General features: G+C 37.2%; 3 protein-coding genes across 4 annotated transcripts in view; 2 read left to right on the top strand and 1 right to left on the bottom strand.

The window, feature by feature from the left end:
• The window catches only part of LOC141376283 (uncharacterized), a 778,518-nt gene that overhangs the window by 395,517 nt on the left and 359,897 nt on the right, over positions 1-23,104 (top strand). The window lies entirely within an intron of this gene.
• srsf9 (serine and arginine rich splicing factor 9) lies at positions 8,050-18,261 on the top strand. Of its 2 annotated transcripts, none has more exon segments than NM_001312899.1 (5): positions 8,050-8,184; positions 10,341-10,524; positions 10,613-10,797; positions 16,202-16,374; positions 17,623-18,261. In NM_001312899.1, coding segments are annotated over 4 exon segments (738 nt in total). In that variant the 5' UTR covers positions 8,050-8,184; positions 10,341-10,366; the 3' UTR covers positions 17,845-18,261.
• triap1 (TP53 regulated inhibitor of apoptosis 1) overlaps positions 20,316-23,104 on the bottom strand; it is a 2,948-nt gene continuing 159 nt past the window's right edge. The window contains 2 exon segments of the mRNA NM_001159820.3: positions 20,316-21,096; positions 22,965-23,104. The exon segment at positions 22,965-23,104 is cut by the window's right edge and continues 159 nt beyond it. Of these exon segments, the coding sequence (NP_001153292.2) occupies positions 21,019-21,096; positions 22,965-23,104 (218 nt within the window). The 3' untranslated portion in view covers positions 20,316-21,018.

The raw sequence follows: 23,104 nt of genomic DNA, 5'->3' as shown, positions 1-23,104 counted from the left end.
GGTTCATGTCATTTTTGCAACTTATGCTGTAGTTGAATAAATATGCATGCTCATCGCTACTCTTGGTGGTGTTTATTTTGGTTGTATGATTATAGTCTTAGCTGGTCAGGCTGGAAAGTGACCAGCTACAACCATCTAAAACTAGCTTGATCATCCTGGACCATAGCTGATTTTAGCTGGGCTCCCAGCCTTGCTAGGCTGGTCAAGCTGGTTTAAGCTGGTCATCTCCCAGCCGGTCCAGCTAAGACCAGTCTGGAAATGGCTGGAAACCAGCCTGAAAGTGGCCAAAACCCCTCTAAAACCAGCCTGGTCAACCAGCTAAAACCAGCCAACCATCCTAGGCTTGTTTAAGCTGGATTTTCCAGCAGGGATTATTTTCTACAAGTGTCTCCTGATCAGCAAAGTGGTTAAGGAAAAAAAGTGGCTTCATTCAGTTCTGAAACACACTAGAGTTGATTTCAGCACACTCATTTTAAAGTTGGTTCACCTCATCGAGACGCCAGCGCTCAAGTACAAGCCTGACTATGGAAAGTCTGTGATTATGTCTATTAGAGAGTGCTCATAGTCTGAGGCCATGAGAAATCTTTTCACAGTCGTGATCACATGGAAAGAGCCTCCGAGCGGATTTGGGAGCAGGAATCCAGAATGTGGAGGCTCAGATCCTCGAATAAGCTGATCATTTAGACGTCTGAACCTAACACAGTGAAACACACAGCCCATCACTGACCACCGCGAAAATAAAACGTACAGCTGAACCGCCCTCACAGACTTTATCCCAGTTTCACATCAGTTCTCTTCAACCTTCTGTTGCTCTTAATGATCTCTTTGCACAAAAAGGCCTTTCATTAAGCATGCATCAGTGGTCATGTGCACGCTATGATCATATAACCCCGCTGCTTTCAACCACATTTTGGCAGAATCAGGAGGTGTCCAGTTCTGCGGAAATGGGCTGCAGGATTAACAAGATCTACTTTAATCTGTTTCTCACTGAAAGGATACTAGAACAAGCCTCTGTAGCATTTATTTTAGACTTTACATTTGTAAAAGCATTGAAGTATGTGGAGATTGCTCCAACACTCTAAAAAACGATGAGTTATTTATTTAACCCAATGGTTGAGTTAAACATCTGGTGCTTTGTTGGGTTATTTTGAACCTTTATTAGGTTATTTATTAATAACTCAACCAGTGGAGCTGACTGTTGAAATTCAAATATTTAACCCAACTGGTTGAGTTATTAATAAATAAGGTTAAAAAATAACCCAACAAAGCACCAAATATTTAACCCAACTGGTTGAGTTATTAAATAAACAACCAAATAAAGGTTCAAAATAACCCAACAAAGCACCAAATATTTAACCCAACTTGGTTGAGTTATTGATAAATAAACTAATAAAGGTTAAAAATAACCCAACAAAGCACCAAATATTTAACCCAACTGGTTGAGTTATTGATAAATAAACTAATAAAGGTTAAAAATAACCCAACAAAGCACCAAATATTGAACCCAACTGGTTGAGTTATTAATAAAGAACCAAATAAAGGTTAAAAATAACCCAACAAAGCACCAAATATTTAACCCAACTGGTTGAGTTATTAATAAATAACCTAATAAAGGTTAAAAATAACCCAACAAAGAACCAAATATGTTTAACTAAACCATTGGGTTAAATAAATAACTCAACGTTTTTAGTGTGTTGATTTATTTTAACATTCTGGAACTAAAATATAATTAAAATAAAGCATTTTTAAATATTTTTGTAAACTATGTTATTTATTTACCCAGCCATAATTATACAATTAATAGTCGTACTAGTAAAAATAGTAATACCAGAATATAAAAAAAAGTCAAAGTCAAAGTCAGCTTTATTGTCAATTCAGCCACATGTACAAGACATACAGAGAATCGAAATTGCGTTACTCTCAGACCCAAGGTGCTTAACATTAATATAAAATATATATATAAAAAATAGTAGAGTTTAAGAAAAAAAGAAAATTTAGAAAATTTACAGTATATACATTGCACATAAATGTGGTCTAAGAAATATACATATGTAATAAAAAAATTGTAAACAATACAGTGACATTAAGGGCATATAGCAATGAGTGCAAAGTAAACCAGAGTTGTGCAGATAAAAAACAGTATAGTGCAAAAAGAACTTGTAAACATGATAATTGTGATAAAGTGACAGTGACATATTGGGAGGTAGTATATGTGTCTGCATAAAGTGACCAGTGCAGATGTGTGTGTGTGTGTGTGTGTGTGTGTGTGTGTGTGCGTGTGTGCGTGCGTGCGTGCGTGCGTGCGTGCGTGCGTGCGTGTGTGTCAGAGTCCAGAGGTGCGTGGGGAGGGAGCGGGGAGCAGAGCTGGGAGAGAGTTCAGCTTCCTGACAGCCTGATGGATGAAGCTGTCTTTCAGTCTGTTGGTCCTGGCCTGGAGACTGCGCAGTCTCCTCCCTGATGGCAGCAGACTGAAGAAGCTGTGCATTGGGTGGGTGGCATCTGCTGTTATGCAGAGGGCTTTACGGGTAAGACGTGTGCTGTAAATGTCCTGAAGGGAGGGGAGAGAGACACCAATGATCTTCTCAGCTGTTCTCACTATGCGTTGAAGTGTTTTCCTGCAGGATGCATTGCAGGTTCCAAACCACACAGTGATGCAGCTGGTCAGGATGCTCTCAATAGTGCCTCTGTAGAAGGTGTACATGATTGGGGCTGGTGCTCTTGCTCTTTTGAGTTTGCGGAGGAAGAGACGCTGCTGTGATTTTTTGGCCAGTGCAGTGGAGTTTTTGGTCCAGGAGAGATCCTCAGTGATGTGTACACCCAGGAACTTGGTGCTTACATTTAATCAAAATAACCCAATGCATTGGGTTAAAATAACCTAGTTTAGAAGGTGCTACAATAACCTATAGTTGGGTTGTATGTTATGGTATTTTTAACCCAACTATTTTAACAGAGTAAAAAGGTTTGAGAACTACAAATTGATGTTGTCATGATTACCAGTTTTGAAGTGAACCATGGTAAATCTTCTGACGGTTAGTATTACCGTTTCAAATTTTGTTTATCAGCGTGATTATGATTTTGATCACTCCAGGTAAATACTGTCACACTGTAAATATCTAATTGCGTAAAGCTGCAATGTTATGCATGTAGACAGTTTATATACACTACCTGACAAAAGTCTTGTCGTGGATGTCAGTTGTAAGAGACATAAATAGTAACTTGACTTTAAGTTGATCATTTGTAAAAGTGAAGGTGGATTTTTCTGATGGATCATCTGTTGAACTGCACACCAATCATCACTAACACTGCAGAAGACCTACTGGAACCCACATGGACCAAGATTCTCACAGAAATCAGTCAAGTTTCCACTTAATTCCTTCATGCTCATTCATTCATTCATTTTCTTGCATGTGTTTGGACTGTTGGGGGAAACCGGAGCCCCCGGAGGAAACCCACGCGAACACAGGGAGAACATGCAAACTCCACACAGAAACACAAACTGAGCTGAGGCTTAAACCAGTGATCCAGCAACGTTCTTGCTGTGAGGTGACAGCACCACCCACTGCCTCACCCTTCCTTCATGTTGTCCAACACAAATCGATTGTTAAAACCGTTTTAAATTTAAGTTAAATCGTTTTTACGTTGAAGCAGATTGAACATTAAACATAAGTTGAGCATAAATTGAATATAAGTTGTCCCTAAATAAACTTAAGAATTGTGCGGATTCAGCTAAATTTAAATAAGTAGTTTGAACAAGCAGGAAAGTAGAATTTACAGTAACTTACTGTTAATCAACTGCAGCTAAAATACTGTATTTACAGTTACAGCACCATGCTGTATATCTAATGCGATGCGATCGCGATGACGCAGCGCCCTTTGAATGCATCCTTCGGAGGATGCAGCCTCTGAAATAAGATGCAATTAAATATTGTGTCATTTAAAAAAAAATCATTAACAGTACACCAACACAATGCCAACACAAATCAATTCTGTTCACTTAATTTTTCAAAGAAATGACAAGAATTGTGTTGTTTCAGCTCATTTTAAACAAGTATTTTGAATGAGCAGCAACTATCTTTTGTTTTTTACGACTGTGCTGCAGGAAGCTGCGCGGGATTTCACCACAATGGTGTTGAAGTTCTCTTTGTGTTGCACTTCAGTCGTATTTAACAAAATGAATTGGTCTGGGAATGCAAACCAGATTATCTGCGTGCAGCGCCCTGTAAAGCTTCCTGTTTTCTGAGCTTGATGTAAACAGGAAACTATCCTTCCCTGCAAATAACACTGTTATCCAATTATTACAGATGACTGTCATTGCTCTTCCGAACAGATGTGCGTGTGTGTGTGTGTGTGAGTAACTGGCCTGGACTTTAATTTATAAGCATCATTTCACTCCTCACACATTTTCTATTTGGAATAACCAAAATATTTTATATATATTTAGTTTTTCAGTGAATGGTTTAACTACGGTTTACTTTTAGTTAGTCCGTTATTTAACAACAGAGGTTTTTTAATGAATTACTTTGAATTTATTTCTGCGTATTACATAGCAGTAAGTCCAGAAAATTTCGCCATTGTTATGGGAGCTATAACATCAGGTGTGTAGAGTTACTGAAGTTTGCTCTGCGCGCTTGCGGTGTTTTTAGTTACTTCTTTGGTTTGGTGCGTCAATCTTATCAATGCTATTATTAAAAAAAAGGTAATGATTCACAAAGTGTCTTTTAATCACCCGTAAAATGTAAGAAAAATAAAAACAGTACGAAGCAATTGAGTGCGAATCATTACCTTTTTTTTGAGCTATAACATCAGGAATTACTTTGCTCTTTAAAAATAGCAATCATCTCCCTCCTAAAAAAGCAAACCTTTCTGATCCGACAGAAACGTTTAAAGGTAAAATTTGTTTTTCTAACAAAAACGATAGAAATTACAAAATTAGATCTCTTTTCATTGAAAACGTTGTTACGTTGTCCCCTGTAATCTCTTATTGGAATAATATATAGAGAGATTTAATATGGGGAAAAATTAGGTCTTTGCATCAAAGATATTTTCTCACCAACAAGGTCAAAGAAGTGTCTGTTAAATTGATGAACAAATTTCATTTATTTATTTTCTTGTCGGCTTAGTCCCTTTATTAATCCGAAGGCGCCACAGCAGAATGAACCGCCAACTTATCCAGCAAGTTTTTACGCAGCGGATGCCCTTCCAGCTGCAACCCATCTCTGGGAAACATCCACACACACATTCACACACACATTCATACACTACGGACAATTTAGCCTACCACCTGTACCGCATGTGTTTGGACTCTGGGGGAAACCAGAGCACCCGGAGGAAACCCACGCGAAGGCAGGGAGAACATGCAAACTCCACACAGAAACGCCAACTGAGCTGAGGTTCGAACCAGCGACCCAGCGTCGTTCTTGCTGTGAGGTGACAGCACTACTGCGCCACTGCCTCGCCATCAACAAATTTTTTCCTATAAAATAATTTTTGAAAAAGTTTCATGCTAATGTTGATGTAAAATGTTCATTTTGTCAATTTCATACAGAAACTTTTTCATTTATTTCGGGAGTGTAATTATGCTGTACAGTTTTGGAAACATATTGGCTCATTCATTAATGATAATATACAACACAATGTTTCAGTTACATTTAAAGAAATTATTTTTGGATATGGCGAGGCAGTGGCGCAGTAGGTAGTGCTGTCGCCTCACAGCAAGAAGGTCGCCGGGTCGAACCTCGACTCAGTTTCTGTGTGGAGTTTGCATGTTCTCCCTGCCTTCGCGTGGGTTTCCTCCGGGTGCTCCGGTTTCCCGCACAGTCCAAAGACATGCAGGTACAGGTGAATTGGGTAGGCTAAATTGTCCGTAGTGTGTGAGTGTGTGTGTGAATGTGTGTGTGGATGTTTCCCCGAGATGGGTTGTGGCTGGAAGGGCATCCGCTGCGTAAAAACTTGCTGGATGAGTTGGCGGTTCATTCGGCTGTGGCGACCCCGGATTAATAAAGGGACTAACCCGACAAGAAAATGAATGAATGAATGAATTTTTGGTTATCATGAATCTGCCTCTACTAAGAGAAATGCTTGTTTTGTTATAAATTTAATTTATTTTCTTTGTAAATTCCATAATCACAAATGCAAATTTACTAATACTAAACCATATTTTCCTGTTTTTCTGCAAGAATTTAGTCTTTTTAAACATTTAATTTCATTATCTAAAAATAAGAAAGCAAACAGAACTATTTCAATTTGTTATGACCCTCAAGTTTATATCATGTTCTTTATTCTTTTTTTTCTTCTCTCTTTCTCTATCACAGTGTTGCTCAACTGGTGGGTCGCGACCCAAAAGTGGGTTGCGGGAACATTTTCAGTGGGTCATTTTGAGTGTGTGGTAAAAAAAACAACAACAAAAGTTAAAATTTTTACTTATTTTGCTTATACTAGACTTTTATTTTGAAATGCGTGCCCGACAACCCTACTGTTTGACATCTGGAATTTCATTTAATTATAGCAACAAATATGTCGAAGCCCAAGTATGACCCGAACATGTAAAGTATGGATATATATATATATTGACGACAAATAAGACTTAAAGCCTTAGTGTCATATGTAGTGAGGTGCTCTCTAAAGAGAGCATGAAACCTTGTAAATAAAACAACATTTAGAAACCAGAAAACATGTTTTATTAACAGTTTATTATTAACAGTATTTGTCAATTTTACTTTGTAATAATTATATTATTTGATCCATTTTGTTAAATGACAGCAATAAAATAGTGTTTATTTGTAAGTCTTGGTGAATTTCTTATTTATCTGTCACTACTTGTGTATGTTAACAAATAAATACAAATGAAGTATAAATCCCAAAACTGTATTATAGTTCCCAAAAATTTGGGTCGCGGCTTGATGACCATGTAAAAATTTGGGTCCCATGGCCAAACCAATTGAGAACCCCTGCTCTATCATATCTCTTTTTGATTGACAATGTAATTCATATTCTGTATTGTACACAAATATTGCTACAAACTTGTCAACTGTTTTTTTTGCAAATAATAAAAAAAAATGTGTGTGTGTGTGTGTAAGTTTGTACCTTATATTCCTTACATTGTGGGGTCTGAACCCTGAAAAGCATATCTTTGCTCTCCGTGATGAGTGCGAGATCTGTTGTGGAAACAGTCACAAACACAACGGGATTGTGTATTGGCTTTCTTTGTTTCTTTGTCCTAAAATCCCTCAAAAGAGGTTAGTGAGTGCATCTGGCACACTGTCCGGGCCGTCTGCCACAACTCGCACAAATCTGTTGCAGCTGAGGGTGAAATTCAGATGAAGTCGCTCACCGAGACCAGGAGAAGCTCGGAGGAACGATGAAGCAATGAGAGCCGATCACACCGACACAACAGAGCTTCAGCTGTCATTTAAAGAGACACACCTTAACCTACATCTCAGGGGAAACAGCACACAAGTCACTTTACCAGACCAAACATGCTCCTGATGCATTTGCAGAGGATTGAACTGCTTTTTGCGCAGCCTCAACACTTTAATCAAACACTGAACAACAAGAGAACACAATTCACAAACTTTTCCTCTGGTTTAGAATACATTTATTAGATTACAGAGGATTTAATAACAATATAGTGCCTGGCTAACTAGTTTAAATTATAGAAATGTTCTTGTAACGTTGCCATTAAGTTGTAAAAATGTTGTGTTTAACATTTACGTTGTGTTAATGTTCATGTTTGGTTATAACGTTATTCAACACGTTTTACAACGTTTCATTGCGCTGTTTTATGTGTTCTCAGAACATTATTGAAAACGTTATAAAACTTTGCGTTATATATATAGTAGTTAATAAATAAACGGTACATTACTTGCCCAACCTGCATTTTCATTTACTTTAGCAATTCAAAAATATTTAAAAATTGAAATAAAGAATAACTGTTTATACATCTAAATAACTGTAGCTTTGTATATTTATATATATTTAAATTTTATTTATTTATTTATTTATTTTGCTGCTCATATGTTTTAGTGTTTCGTCCCTTTATTTTGTAGTGACTGGCTTTAGCCGTTTGGTGTAGTTACTTGTATTGTCCTGAAGGGGGCGGGCCTTTGTGTCACTTCCTGATCCGGGGAGGGGAAGCGCGTGCGCTTGTTTATCCTGTGTTTTTATCACGAGCTGCAAATTATACAGGTAAATCAAACTAACAAATACTGATATATTCGACATCTAAGCTGATTTGTGCACAGAGGAAAAAACACTGACACCATTATTCCATCGTGTTCGCTATTTTCTGAACATATGCCTCAACAAAGGAGCTAGCATGCTAAAGTGATTCTGTTTTATTGTTCTGCAATGTAGATATTATATATTTACACGTTATGGCTATTCAGCTTATTAACACATGTTTATATTATTGCAAATGAATTAATTTAAGTGAACATTTGGAATTGTGTGCGGAATTGGCAGAATTAGAAGAGCTGAGGTATGCTAGCACTGTTAGCAGCTGTCATGGCTGCTCCTTTCATTTGCATTTGACTCCTTTATTGATAAAAGACTGTAATATAAGAAACAATTGCACATTTTATTGTCAAATACTCGCATGTTTTATAGATCTGTTATTTATAAAGCTCATAATATCAAGAGTTGATGTATCAGCTATATATCTGCTCATAATAGCCTGCTTATAGCAAAAGGGTTTAGATTCTTAAGACAACTGAGGTTAATTAGATTTTATATTCGCATATTCGCTAATTTATGAGCAAAATGGCAATTTGTGACACGTTCCTTAGATTGTTTACAATGTTACTTTGAAAATTCAGTCCGAAATTTCATGCAAGTATGACTTAAAACAGCATTAGCACTGTGAAGGTTGTACTTCTAGTCATTATAGATGTAAAGTTGGTTTATATTCGGATATTCAGACATTCTGCTTAATAATATAATTGCAGAAGAGTCTTGTTCGCAAGTTCTAAATTGGGAAATCATATTAGCAGCCACTGACTATCAAAGTACAACAGAGCAATTCCATGCAAATGTCAACCTTGCCATGAAAAGAAAAATGTTTTCACCAAAATAGCGAAACCATTTTCATTTTTTTCTATAGGCAAGTGTTTTACAGTACTTTAAAATACTTAAAAATATCTCTGTCAATGTTTTCAAACTATTATATTTGATTTACCAAAGTCACACAAATGGCAATTTCACATCCATAATGAAAAAGTGTTACATCCATAACAAAGCTTTTACCTAAAAAATGCAAAAATGTCCAAATAAATTAAAACCAATCATTTTTGTTTAATAAAAAGCCAACTCTGATCCTTTTGATGAGCATTATTTATTTTGGGTTGTGCATTTTAATTCACAGAATTTCTACAAAAAATGTTGTATACTGTAAACTCGCAGACTTTTTTTTTTGGTCAAATCCATAACACATGTTTATTTTCCTCATTTAAAGTAGAACAAATGTTCACAGATTGAAATGTTTTGATCCCAAAACTCTGAGGTTTGTTTTTTTGTAAAATATAAACAGATGTTTCAATATAATGTTAACATACACTTTCTCTGTACATTTATGTTTAAAAGTTTTACTGCAAATGTCACGTCCATAATGCTAGAATCAGCCAACAATATTTGGTCAATTAGATAGTGTTGATGTTGTTTTGAAGTCATACTTGCATGCTAATTCTGATTGAATATTCAAATTAGCATGGAAAACAATATAGAGACAGTTAAATGAACGAATGTGCGAATATTTACAGTGAGTGCACAGTGAGTATATACACAGTGAGAGCAGGTAAACGAGAGAAGATTTTCCTCTATGTAATCACTCGCGGATGTTGGGTTATATCGGGCGGATACAAAGAAAAGTGTAATAGGATGATAATAATAGTATAAAATATGTGTCACTAAAACTTGGGCGGACGTTAATATACCTGTTCAGCCTGCCCAAGTAAAGTCTATGTGTGGGAAGCACTGCAATATGTCAAAACGAGATGACAAAAGCATCTACTGTAATAATAGATTGTGTATGGCAAGATGGGTCAGTCAAATGATCATTTAAATGTGGCTTGCAAACGTTATTCAAATGTTTGGTGATGGATTTGCGAAGCGTCAGGCCCTTTGTCCTGCATGTCTGTTCAGGTTGATTGATTCTCCTGTGTTTCTAAGTTTTCAGACTGTGGTCCTGAAGAGGATCCTGTGCTGGCTTTCTTGAACTCGACATGTGCCGCGTCCGGCAAAGTTTAGAGTTGTAAATAGAAATTTTTGTAGACGGACGGACTAGAGTTTGGATGTTCTGAAAACACCCCTGACGTGGAAAAAAAAAAAAACGCTCTATTTCCTCGAAGGCTGCAGGTTTTGCGGAGTTTAAGCCATGTCGGACGGACGGATCTACGTGGGAAACCTTCCCATGGACGTCCAGGAGAGGGACATTGAGGATCTCTTCTTCAAATACGGAAAAATTCGGGATATTGAGCTGAAGAACAACAGAAGCACCATCCCGTTTGCCTTTGTGCGATTTGAGGACCCACGGTGAGTCGCACGGCCTCAGAGAACACAGGGGACGAGGCTTTTTCTGGTGTAGAACGAAAATTAGGAGCACTTTCCTCTCTTCCTCTAGGGATGCGGAGGATGCCGTCTTTGGAAGGAATGGATATGGATTTGGAGACTGTAAGCTGCGTGTGGAATACCCTCGTTCTTCTGGATCCAAATTTAGTGGACCTGCTGGAGGAGGAGGAGGAGGAGGACCAAGAGGAAGGTTTGGACCCCCGACTCGCAGATCTGAGTTTCGGGTTATCGTGACGGGTGAGTTTAGAGGTCGATGCTACAGCTAAAAAAATTTATTAATAAACAGACAGATCGATTTGTTTACTCGCCCTCATGTTGAACACACATGCAGATATTTTAGTGAAATCTGAGGTTTCTGTTACTCAGTTGAAAATAAATCTATATCCCATTGTAATGGTGCAACAAATCTCATGGTTCGGATCACATTATGGTTTTTAATTCACAAATCAAACCATCTTTTGGATCAGCCAGGAGACAAATGTCATTTGCTTTTAATTTATTACAAAAACAGCACTGCAAAAGCTGTAATTTAATTAAAAATAAATAAATATGGGTCGTATAAATGATGTTAGAATGAAGTAATTAGCTGAAAATATTCAGCTGAATAAAAATAAGCTAAAATATTCAGTGAAAAATTCACTGTTACTACCACTTTTGCTGATAACGTTAAATGTAGAAATCTAACATCATTTGTACAGCCCATATTTATTTATTTTTAGTCTCATCTTCAATAAATGATTCAGTTCTTCACTCATAAATCTTCATGTTTCATTGCTAGATGATCATTTTTAAAGAATTATTCAATGGCAGATTTTTTATGGCTGGTTGTCGCCACCTACTGGTTAAATAACGTAACTGCTGCCTACAACTTTCGTTTTTGAGCATCAAGTTAATGTGCTTATGACGGTGATTTTAATCTTTACCATAAACATCAGTGACTTTATCTAAACTATAAACTGTTCTGCCAGCACTTCCGTGTTATTTGACTTTACCTTCATAACGTACTCAGACTTAAGACTGAATCTCTTTCTTGATTTTTGCATTTTTCAAACAGATCTGAAATCAGCGATTGGAAGGATAAACATATTTAATAAATCACCATCATTTATAATTGATGTTGCGTGGGTGTTGAGATCCTGATCTTTTAATGATTAATCGTGCAGCTTACACTGAATGCATTAATGCAGGCTAAACAAGTCGTGACAGAAAACACCTTTAATATCCGAAGAAACCCACCACATCCCCTATAACCCAGCACAACTTCTTTCATCATCATTACATTTGACAGGAAAGTCTAAATGCTTTCATACATGAAATTTGAATGGCACGAGGGGGATCTCTCTGAGATCGTTACAAATTTAGGATCAATCTACTAGTAAACAAAATGTATTTATCCGCGGGTGTTCAGACGCGTGGGTTGTGATCCGTACGAAACATAGATCAACCGTGAATCGTTACACCCCTATTCCATTGTAATGTAATGTGTATTTATATAGTACATCTATCATGAGTAGTCATACACCCTAAGAGCAGCCACAAAGACCGTTAGACCTCGGTTTACAGTATTACCGCGCATAATAAAAGATTAGTAAGGCTCAAACAGTGTCACCAAACTGATGGCTTGTGGCTAAACCATTTTGAAACTAAATGCCGTATGTGTAGCATTAGGTTTGGAGTATTTTCATCTCTCTCAGTCACCTTTTTGTTGCACAATTTGCAAATTGCCTCGTCCGTATTTACCGCCTCTCGCTTCTCATTCGGTTGAAACCCGAAATACTGCCAAACTGCAAAAGTTGTGTTCTTTTTCGAGACCACTTGGTGGACTCACCATCTTTCCCGTGATGATAACTTCGTATAAGCGTACACAATTTTAGACATTAAATAAATTATATTTAATCCTTGTCTCCTATATAAGAGCATTGTTTTTTATGATGGTATAACGCTATTTTTTTAGATCACCCTATCCGCTTGTTAAGTGTGACGTCACACGAAGTGGCTTCTGCATCCAAGCGCTCTATTAAACTGTATGGGGAGACTCATCAAATGGTAATAATAAACGTTTACAAAGTGCAAAAATGCTTTCGAAAATCACGATCGCAATATATATATATATATCCTTGCCTATTATTCGATGTCCAGAAAGTGATACATTTTTTGTAAATTGTTAAAATTTTTGTATTTTGTGATGCAGCAAGCCCAGAGATTGTTGTGTACACTATGATTTTATTAATTCATATATCCATTCATTTATATTATATTAATTTATTAATTCACTTTAATGTTTGATATGATTAAAAAGTGGTCATAAACGAATATTTTCTCAACTCAAATGAGTAGCAGCTTGGACCCGGAAACAGTATTACATACATACGACTTAACAAGCGAATTACCGCTCAAGCCTAACAGAGTCAGGACCTCGGTTTAACGTCTCATTTGAAAGACTGACAGTATAGTGTCCCCTTTACTTAGGACCCACACAGACCGCAAGTTGAGCGCCCCCTCCTGGCCTCACTAACACCACTTCCAACAGCAACCTAGTTTTCCCATGTGGTCTCCCATCCAGATACTGACCAGACTCAGGCCCCGTTTACACTAATGCGTTTCCGTTTTAAAACGCATAAGTTTTGCTACGGTTACGCCATCCGTCCACACTACACTGGAGTTCTCGAGCGCCGAAAACTGACCGTTTTGAAAACGCTGGAGAAGCCGTTTTCATTCTGAAGCGCTGCTGCTCCGTCTCAGTGTGGATGAGGGAAAACGGAGACATCTGAAAACGGAGGCGGGGCTGCTGAGATTCACTACCTGATTGGTGCTTTTGTGTCATTGCGTATCCTTCCCTTATTCGTCAAGCCCCTATCACATGACTATAACCATGGCTTTAACGCTACCGGAAGACAGCAGACCAGCCTTCACTGTAAACAACAACATGTGCACAGAAATGGGAGCGTTGTTTGCACTATTGTCTGTTTTAGGCGGCATTGTGCAGTTATTCATTTGTTACGTTTAGTAACAACTCAACCTCGTCGTCTGTCCACAAAAATACCTCTCTTGCTTTCTTTGCTATCGCGTTCATTGTTCAACCGGCGTTTGTCGACTAACATTAACCAAATGCCGAGCGAGACACATGCTTCCTGTTTATACTAGAACGCGCATGCCCAGAGTGCGCGAATGATCACGTGATATACGTTTTTGGTGGCGAAGTGTTGACGGAGATATGTTTAAACAATAGTGTGGACGCGGATCGTTTTTGATCTATAACCCCTTTTTAAAACTAAAACGCACTAGTGTAGACGGGGCCTCAGTCCTTCTTAGCTTCAAGGAGTAACCGGTCTTGGGCTGCAGGGTGATATGGCTGTGCCAACTATCAATAAAGGATAGTTCACCTTAAAATAATCAATCATTTATTCACTCTCTCAACTCTGCAAAAATGTTTGAGTATTTTGTGAACAGTTATTTTTTTAAGAAAGTTTGAAATCAATATTCATCGACTTTCATAGTATTTTATTCCTGCTGTGGATCTCAAAAGCTGCTTGTTTCCAACATTCTTCAAAGCATCTTTTTATCCTAGACTTTTATCCCCTCCCTGAACACGATATATTTTATTTTAAGAAACATTCAAAATATTATGTAACAGTAAACATGTCAGGCTAAGTAACTAGAATGAATCATCGACTTCTGCTGTTTTCATTAGTTTAAAACTAGATTTCTTTACAACTTAAAAAGGCATCTTTGCAGATTTTCCTTTTCTTTGGATATAAAGCAAGCCACTGCACTGTGCAGGTCGAAAGCATGCCTGGGTATTAGTTTATAAGCTAAACAAAACTAAATAAAATAGTAAAAACGTAAAAAAAAAAAAAACAACAAAAACTTGCATGTACAGTAGGAACGGTATAACAGAAAATGTTAGCAGTTTTAAAACCTTGACTTTTCCAAACCATGGTAACCCTTGAAACCGGTTATCATCCCATGCCTACTGACTTCCATAGTTGGAAAAACAAATGCAGTGAATGCAAATGGCTACGATGTCCAATAGGGCTAAACAATATATCGTTTGAGCATCGATATTGCAATTGTGTATCTGCACTAGTCATGTCATACGATTATATTATATATATATAAAATGATTAAAAGCTGTTATTTAAAGAAGCATTTATGCAGGGATGACCATTAGGCCTGTCACAATAATCAATATCTGCACAACACATACACATGAGCTAAATCATTTTTAATAATGCAATATTTATCGCCCGTACATTAAAATTAATTTAACCACATTTTAGCTGATTGTGCGACATCTCTATCTCTATTGGAGATGTCAGTGTCAGTATAGTTAAACTGAAGTATATTTTCATGTGGGTGTCTGTCATCTGAAAGTAGATCTGCTACTTTTTTCTAGTTCTTTTTTACTACTTTTGTTGACATTTAGTCTTGTTTGTTTGTTTGTTTGTTTAGGATATGCATTGTCACATTCTGATTCAATACCTCATTATTAAATAGTTAAAATTACTATAAATAAATGAAATGTTCTCAGGAATGAATTATTATCTGTTCTTTGGAGGAGTGTTCTTGCATTGTGGTGCTATTATACCGTCAAAATGGTCTTAAAATGACAATAATATCATTTATTGCAATACTTTTTGTTGCTATATATCGCACCACAAAAATAGATATCATAGCAGGCCTAATAACCATGTTATTTTACATTGGATTGTTCAATATCTGTACTTGAATACTGTTAGACTGCCCAGGAAACCACAAAGCACAGTTTATTCCACTTCTATTTTTGCCCTGTCGTACTTTAGGTGCTTGTAATTGTTATATTATATAAGATTTGATCATCTCAGTCGATATAAATGAATTAAGTCTTTCCAAATAGAGCTATTTAAATTAATTATATTCATATCACAATATATATTGCAGTAAAACAAAATATCACAATATCAGATTTTTCCCAAATCGTGCAGCCCTAGTTTTAAACTATCTTCATTTGTGTTCAACAAGATTAGTGTTAGTAAATGATGACCGAATTTAAATTGTGTAAACTATGCCTGTAATGTCATTTTAAAAATGTATTTGGACTTTAAATGGAAGGACTGAAGCCTTTCAGAAAAACTGTATGCGCTGCAATGGATAAATCATGGGTGCTGAATAAAATCTGAGTGAATTATCAATTTAAACCACCAAGAAATTACAACAGTCTGTTTATTATGTGATTATTTAATTTATATGTGAATCACTGAATTGTTCTCTTTACACATCTGTTGCCATGCATATGCATTTTAAAGGGATCCGTCACGCTAAAAGGATAAATACCTGATCATTTAGTCACCCTCATGTTGCATTTTCTGTCTTCTGTTGAACATGATAGGAGATATTTTGAAGAATGCTGCTTGCTTATACATCTATAGTAGGTAAACTATGTGTCCCAGCAATCAGCATTCTTCTAAATATCTTCTATCATGTTCAGCAGAAGAAAGAAACTCATAAAAGGTTTAAACCACATGAGGGTGAGTAAACGTTGAGGTAGTTAAAATTTTTGGGTGAACTATCCCTTTAACACACATTTACAATTTGTTGTATGTTTAATAAGGCAATGCAGTAGATTAGTGTGGATAAATGTCCTCAAATGTTTTCCATGCAGGTCTTCCTCCCACTGGCAGCTGGCAGGACCTGAAGGACCACATGCGGGAGGCCGGAGACGTGTGTTTCGCAGACGTGCAGCGTGACGGTGAGGGGGTTGTGGAGTTCCTCAGGCGGGAGGACATGGAGTACGCACTGCGACGTCTGGACAGCACAGAGTTCAGATCCCACCAGGTGAGACTCAACTGTGAAACGCTCTGATGCTGCGTTCACACCAGACGCGGAACGCGCATCAAGCGCGAGTGATTTCCATGTTAAGTCAATGCAAACGCGCGAATAGACATCCTGCGGCGCGATACGCGCGAATGGGGCGAAGCGAATGACTCGAATTGCACAGTGCGAATAGCGCGATGCAAATTGAGAGTTTTGCGCGTCTGATGCGCTTAACGAGCGTTTCGCGCGAATCTCTCGAGTTCGAAAATCTGAACTTCAGCGAACATTCGCGCCGGGTTAACCAATCAGGAGCTTGCTCTTGTGGGGACGTGATTGTGATGTAGAACCTGTTGATGCTGTCCTGGGGGAAATCCTCCAGGCTACACCGACAACAAGTCATCAAACTGGGCTCGGCTCAGTCAGAAGCACTGCTGAAAGCCTCCGTGATCCAGCTTCAGTTTCTGGAGGAGTTTATGAGCTCACAGAGCTGGATGCACCTCTGAAAGGATGTAGTGGACTCAGACACGGCTCTAAACGTATCGACACTGTTTTTCAGCCTTCATAAAGCACATTAACACTGTTATTTTCTTCATGAAATCCATGTTAGCCGTTTAGATATGAAGCTAGAGTCACCAGGCAGACAGAATCCCTGCCCATCACGCGAATCCGCGTCTGTTTTGAAGTGAATTTGACGCGCGAATGAAGCGGATTTGACGCGCGAATGAAGCTGGGTTTGACGCACGAATAAAGCGAGTAAACTCAAATGTTCACGCGGCAATTTACGTGCGAATATCACGATTTATCCGCGCTAACCTAACACAGATCAAGTGTCAATCACAAGTGATTGCAAAGACACGATCAGACATCGTGTGGTGTTTCCTAAATAGGCAAGTTAGGTTAATTAGGCAAGTCATTGGATATTAGTGGTTCGTTCTGTAGCCTATCAGGGAGAAAATCTTAAGGGGGCTAATGAAATTGGCCTTAAAATTTGTTTTAAAATGTAAAAAGTGCTTTTATTTCAGCCAAACTACTACAAATACAAATCTCAGAGGAGGGCGAATAATTTTGATGTCAAATGTTTGCATGTTTTTAAACGAAAAGCAAAATAAAGCGTAAAAAAACTGGTGTGGGATCAGTATCTGCACTGGCCAATACCCAGAATGTTTTGATATAGATGGATCTGATCTGAAATGTATCTTCACCATATTGTCCTCCGTCATCTGTATTTCTGTCATCAGTGATCGCGATTGTTTTGGGGTTTTTTTGCAGGGAGAGACGGCCTACATCAGAGTGATGGAGGAGCGAGGCACAAGCTGGGGCCGCTCGCGCTCTCGGTCCAGATCTCGGGGACGATACACGCCTCCGTATCAAAGCAGAGGGTCACCGCCGCCCCGCTACCGCTCACCCCCGCGCCACATGACCCGCCATAGCCCACCGTCCCGCCGGCCGCCGCTCCAGCACCACAGCCCGCCGCCACGCCACTATCGATGAGCGCACCACAGCCCGTCACCATGCCCTTGACGTCTCTTGATTTCGTAATTTACATTCCATTGTAGGAACCCGAATGGCCTTATTCATCGTTTATTTCATGGAGAGTGTGTAACCGATGCGCCAGCGAGATCTGAAGATGAATAACCCGTTTAGTCCTTTGTGATTATTTACATGAGGCAACAAGACTAAGGATGTGCTGTTTAGTGCTTTATCTGGTCCATTTCATTGACATGACAGTTTTATTGCTTTGTGGGGGGTTTTATATATAATTTGAGCAGAAGGCTGAAATTTTAAACAGAAGTTTCTTTATTGAGTCTCCCCGTGTGATTGTTTCTTGTTTTGTATCGTGAGGATTGTATGCTTAATTTTTATTTCTTTTCTTTTTTTCAATTAAAGCTTTGAATCGGAGAGACTGAATCGAGTCTTTTTTTTGCGCATTCGTGTTTTTAACAGGAGAAATAGAAACATTACAGATAATGGAAACTTATTTATAAAGTATATACACTACCTGACTGAAGTCTTGTCATCTAGCCAAGTTTTAGGTTCAACAAATAACTTCTAGTTGATCATTTGGTGTCAGAAGTGGCTTATATGAAAGGCAAAGGCCTCTAGATTTAGCTTTGAGCACAATAAAATAAGATCATGTCTTGATGTTGACTGATTTCAGGACAGTAAGGTCTGACTCTGCTCAGACTAAAGTCTCATCACTGAACAGAAATAATGTCCAGTATAGAATATAAAGTCCTTGTCCGTAGTGTATGAGTGTGTGTGTGTTTCCCAGAGATGGGTTGCGGCTGAAAGGGCATAAAAACTTGCTGGATAAGTTGGCGGTTCATTCCGCTGTGGCGACCCCGGATTAATAAAGGGACTAAGCCGACAATAAAATGATGATGAAGTTAAAATGTTAAATTAATCGAGATTTTGATTTTAGGCCAAATCACCCAGCTATAATATATCGCAATGTCAAAGTTTTCCAATATCATGCAGACCTACCTTTTATAAAACAAAACAAGCCTTAAAACAGTGGTTCTCAAACTGTGGTACGTGTAACACTAGTGGTGCGCGGAGGAATTGCTGAATAATTTAAGTAAAAAAAAAATGAACACACTTTTAACCCTTTGACACATACAACACCAATGTGATCAGTAAATTGATTTTTAACAGGCTAAAACTTTTATCTTATTTTCTAATGTTTGTTATGTATTCCATCATTTGAAGCTAATCTCCTCCATATATTTGTAACAGTTGTTGGGGGATTATCCTGTATTTTTATGTCCCAATGTTGACAGGTATCGTTTAATCACTTGCTTTTGTGACATACAAAGCCCATAACTTGCAGTAAGCAGATCTAATTTCTAAAGTAAATATGTAAATCCAAATCATACATTTAAAGTTACATTTAAAATTATGTTTAGATTTCAAATGCATATAAATACGTTATAAATATGTGCAACATCAATTACAAAACCTTTCAAAAAATTTTTATTTATGAATAAGATCACAAAAGAGGTCCAAGGCTGCTATATATTAATACTTTACATTTAAGTACAGCAATTTTCTTTTTAAGACCTATTAATTTTTAAAAGACCTATTAACCTTTTCATTTCTAATTAACTTTTAGAAGCACATTTTAACCCTTTCAAGGCAGGCGTTGCTGATTTGCATTAGTTAAAAATTAACTACCTTATTACTCCTGATACAGTTTACTCAAACGTACCACTGCAGGACTTTGTTGTCCATTAGCAACAAACAGTTTCCCAACTTGCTCACCAGATGACACACACACACACACACACACACACACACACACACACACACACACACACACACACACACAAAAAAGTTCTTGGAGTACCACATGACAAAGTGACTTGGAAACATGACCTACTCAATGAGGATTTGCGATATTGGGTTTGGATCCCATATTGTTTTTGTTGTTGTTCTACCACTGAAAAGCAATTTGGTACATTGTTTGAAAAGTTATGGTATATAAAAATAAAAAGTTATGTAAAATATAAAAAGTTATGGTTCATATCATATACAGTCGTCAGTGTCTAATCACCACACTGAGCCAATATTGCAAAACTGCAACATCCCAGAACGCCTTGCATGTGAAGGTCTCTCTCTAAAAAAAAAAAAGAAAAAAGTCAGAATTCTTTTGTTCTACCCCATATGATAATTTTCTCCAAATATCAGATTTTTCCTGTTTCTAAAAATTAATTTGAGCCTGAGAGGGTTAATTTAAACATTACTTTTTTTTTTTAACCTGTAAGCACAGGGCAGGGTTAATGTTCAAGCTATTTATTATGTTTAAAGTTGCTGACAATAATAAATACTCATAATAATAGAAATTAACCTGTCCTATTTCTGAACTGTCCAGAGCTTTAGCTGCTTATTTAGGCCTACTACGCTACTGTATTTTAACACTGGTCGTTATGGTGGCACTATTTTTTTCTGAGGTGGTACTTGACGGAAAAAAGTTTGAGAACCACTGCCTTAAAATGTACTAAATTATATATAACACACATAAAATAGACAATTCATATTTAATCATTAAATGCATTTCATAGATAACACCTTCAAAAATCATCTGCAGTTGATTTGCAAAAGGCATTTTATGCATGTTTGAGTTCACCAGACATTTCAGAACTATCATTCGGCACGCTTTATTTTAAGTTCCAGAAAGCTTTGATTCTCCTACTCATAACTTAAATCTGTTAATTATCTCTTGAATTATTTATTTAAATATAAACACCATTACACTCCCTCTTCCCAAAATGGTAGTGTCCAAATCACGGTTATGGAAGCAGAAATAAAACAATTGCTCTCATCAATGATTAGTCTGCAATGACAATAAAGCACCCACACTTCAACTGTACACCGTGCCTTACTCTACATTAAAAATAATAATAATTCAGAGGCACATGAAACCCAAACACACAGCTGATCGAATGATCTGAATGCATTTCCCCACATGCCAAACGATCCCTCTTTTATAATGATTGAACAGGCAAATAACCAAATGTAGAGTTTTCAGTCTCATCAATGTGCACTTAATCCAGATGTCCATCAGAAGGCCAGCGCTGCAGTCTTTGCGTCCTGATGATGGCGCCACATCTGTCTTTATCACATTAAAACAAAGATAAACCAACATCAGTCACAGTGAGATGAGCATCAGCTGTCTGCTTTCTCGCTGTTCGGGCCCATGAACTCCACACCCTCTATAGGGATGTCCTTCTCCTTGATGGCTTTCTGTAAATTAAAAGTAACGTTTAAAGATCGTCCGTGAGCTCTCAGAGTTTGTTAATCACTCGTAGATGAAATCATTAAAACCTTGACTTTTCTAAACCGCGGTATACCTTGAAAAGTCACCATCCCATGCCTAGTGCAGGGACTGCTCAGGAACTCAGACTGGGCCGAAGGTTTACCTTCAAACAAGACAATGACCCAAAACACAGATATAATAACGGAGTGGCTTCACAACAACTCTATAATGGCTCAGCCAGAGCCCTGACTTAAACCCAATTGAGTATCTCTGGAAAGACCTAAAAATGGCCCACCAGTGTCGACCATCCAACCTGACGGAACTGGAGAGGACCTCCAAGGAGGATTGGCAGAGGTTGGACAAATCCAGCTGTGCTGTGTGTACATTAATGAGGAAATGAATGAACATTTTAGCAAATGACTGCATGATAACAACGAGAGAAACATTTAAGGGGGTCTGAATACTTTCTGTACACACTGTGTATCGCATTGATTGTAAATACTTGTGTTTAACTCATCTGGTGACATTAATTCAACTTATCTTTACACAAAAGTCCATGTTAAATAGCAAAAGAGGTGCAGAAAAACTATTACCCATGGCTAAGTACAAAACACACCAATTATGACTGCTCAATATGACGGATATATCTAAAAAAATGTGCTTTATATTCACACATTCAGATTTTCTCCTTAATAATATAGTAAATAATATAATAAATAATGACAATAATGATTAATTATATTTTCACAAATATGCAAAATAACACAGTTAAAAACACAATGCAAATATTCAAATTAATAAAATTGAATATTCATGACAGCAATGTAAGAAAAAAACTAAACATTATGGTCATATTTGTTCTACAGCCTGTCATTTTTACAATAATGATTTATTATATTTTCACAAATATGCAAAATTCATAATGGTGCTGAAAACAAAACGCAATTATACAAATTAATTAAATAAAATATTCATGAGCGTATTATGACTTAAAACAAAAACAATTCTTAACGTATTTATTCTACAGCCGGTCATTTTTTTGTCACGTCAATAAAAAAATGTATATAAAGATTTACTATATTTTCACAAATACGAAAAATTTTAAAAACCCTGCAAACTATGCAAATATTCAAATTAAAACATCGAATATTCATAAGCGCAATGTGACATAAAAGCGTTACATTTATTCTACAGCCTGTCATTTTTACTCACTTCAATTAAAAAAATGCCAATAATGACTTATTAGATTTTTAAAAATTTGCAAAATAACACTAAAACAGAATGCAAATATTCAAGTTAATAATTTAAATTATTCATGATTTAATTGTCTAAAATTTAAAACAATTATGGTGATATTTATTCTACAGCCTGTCATTTTTACTCATTTCAATTAAAAAAAATTATACAAAAACCAATTATAACTGCTCAATATGACTATATATATCTTGGATATATCTAAAAAAATGTGCTTTATATTCACACATTCAGATTTTCTCCTTAATGATATAATATCAGAGCTGTATTGTTTGCAAACTCTAAATGGTGAAATCATATTTTCAGCCAAATGACTAGCAAAGTACAACATTGTTTACAGTCAATTAAATATTGCTAATGTTGTTTTGAAGTCATACTTGCATGTGTCACACCCAATATTCAAAGTTGCATGGTAAACAATATAGGGAGCATGTCACAAGCTGACTTTCGGGCCGACACACACTGCTACTGTCTAGATAGGGAGCTCAGTGAGGTTTTAAGACGCAGCCACGAGTGTTTATGTATTCCAATCGCCCTTGCGAGCTGATTAACAGATGTGACTGTTCATATAATACACGTATACACCGATGAGATGGGTTACCTGAACACACGTGTGGTATTTGTTGAATAGCTCGCTGCAGGGATCCGCGCTTCGGTCTCCCTTCAGGAATTTCTCTGCAAACCAGCGGTTAAAGCACTGGTCATATTCGCGCTTGAGCTCCGTGCAGCCCTCGCCGACAC

Source organism: Danio rerio, chromosome 10, assembly GCF_049306965.1.
Source record: "Danio rerio strain Tuebingen ecotype United States chromosome 10, GRCz12tu, whole genome shotgun sequence".
In the NCBI taxonomy this organism is placed as follows: Eukaryota; Metazoa; Chordata; class Actinopteri; order Cypriniformes; family Danionidae; genus Danio; species Danio rerio.
This window is presented reverse-complemented; position numbering and strand designations above follow the sequence as displayed.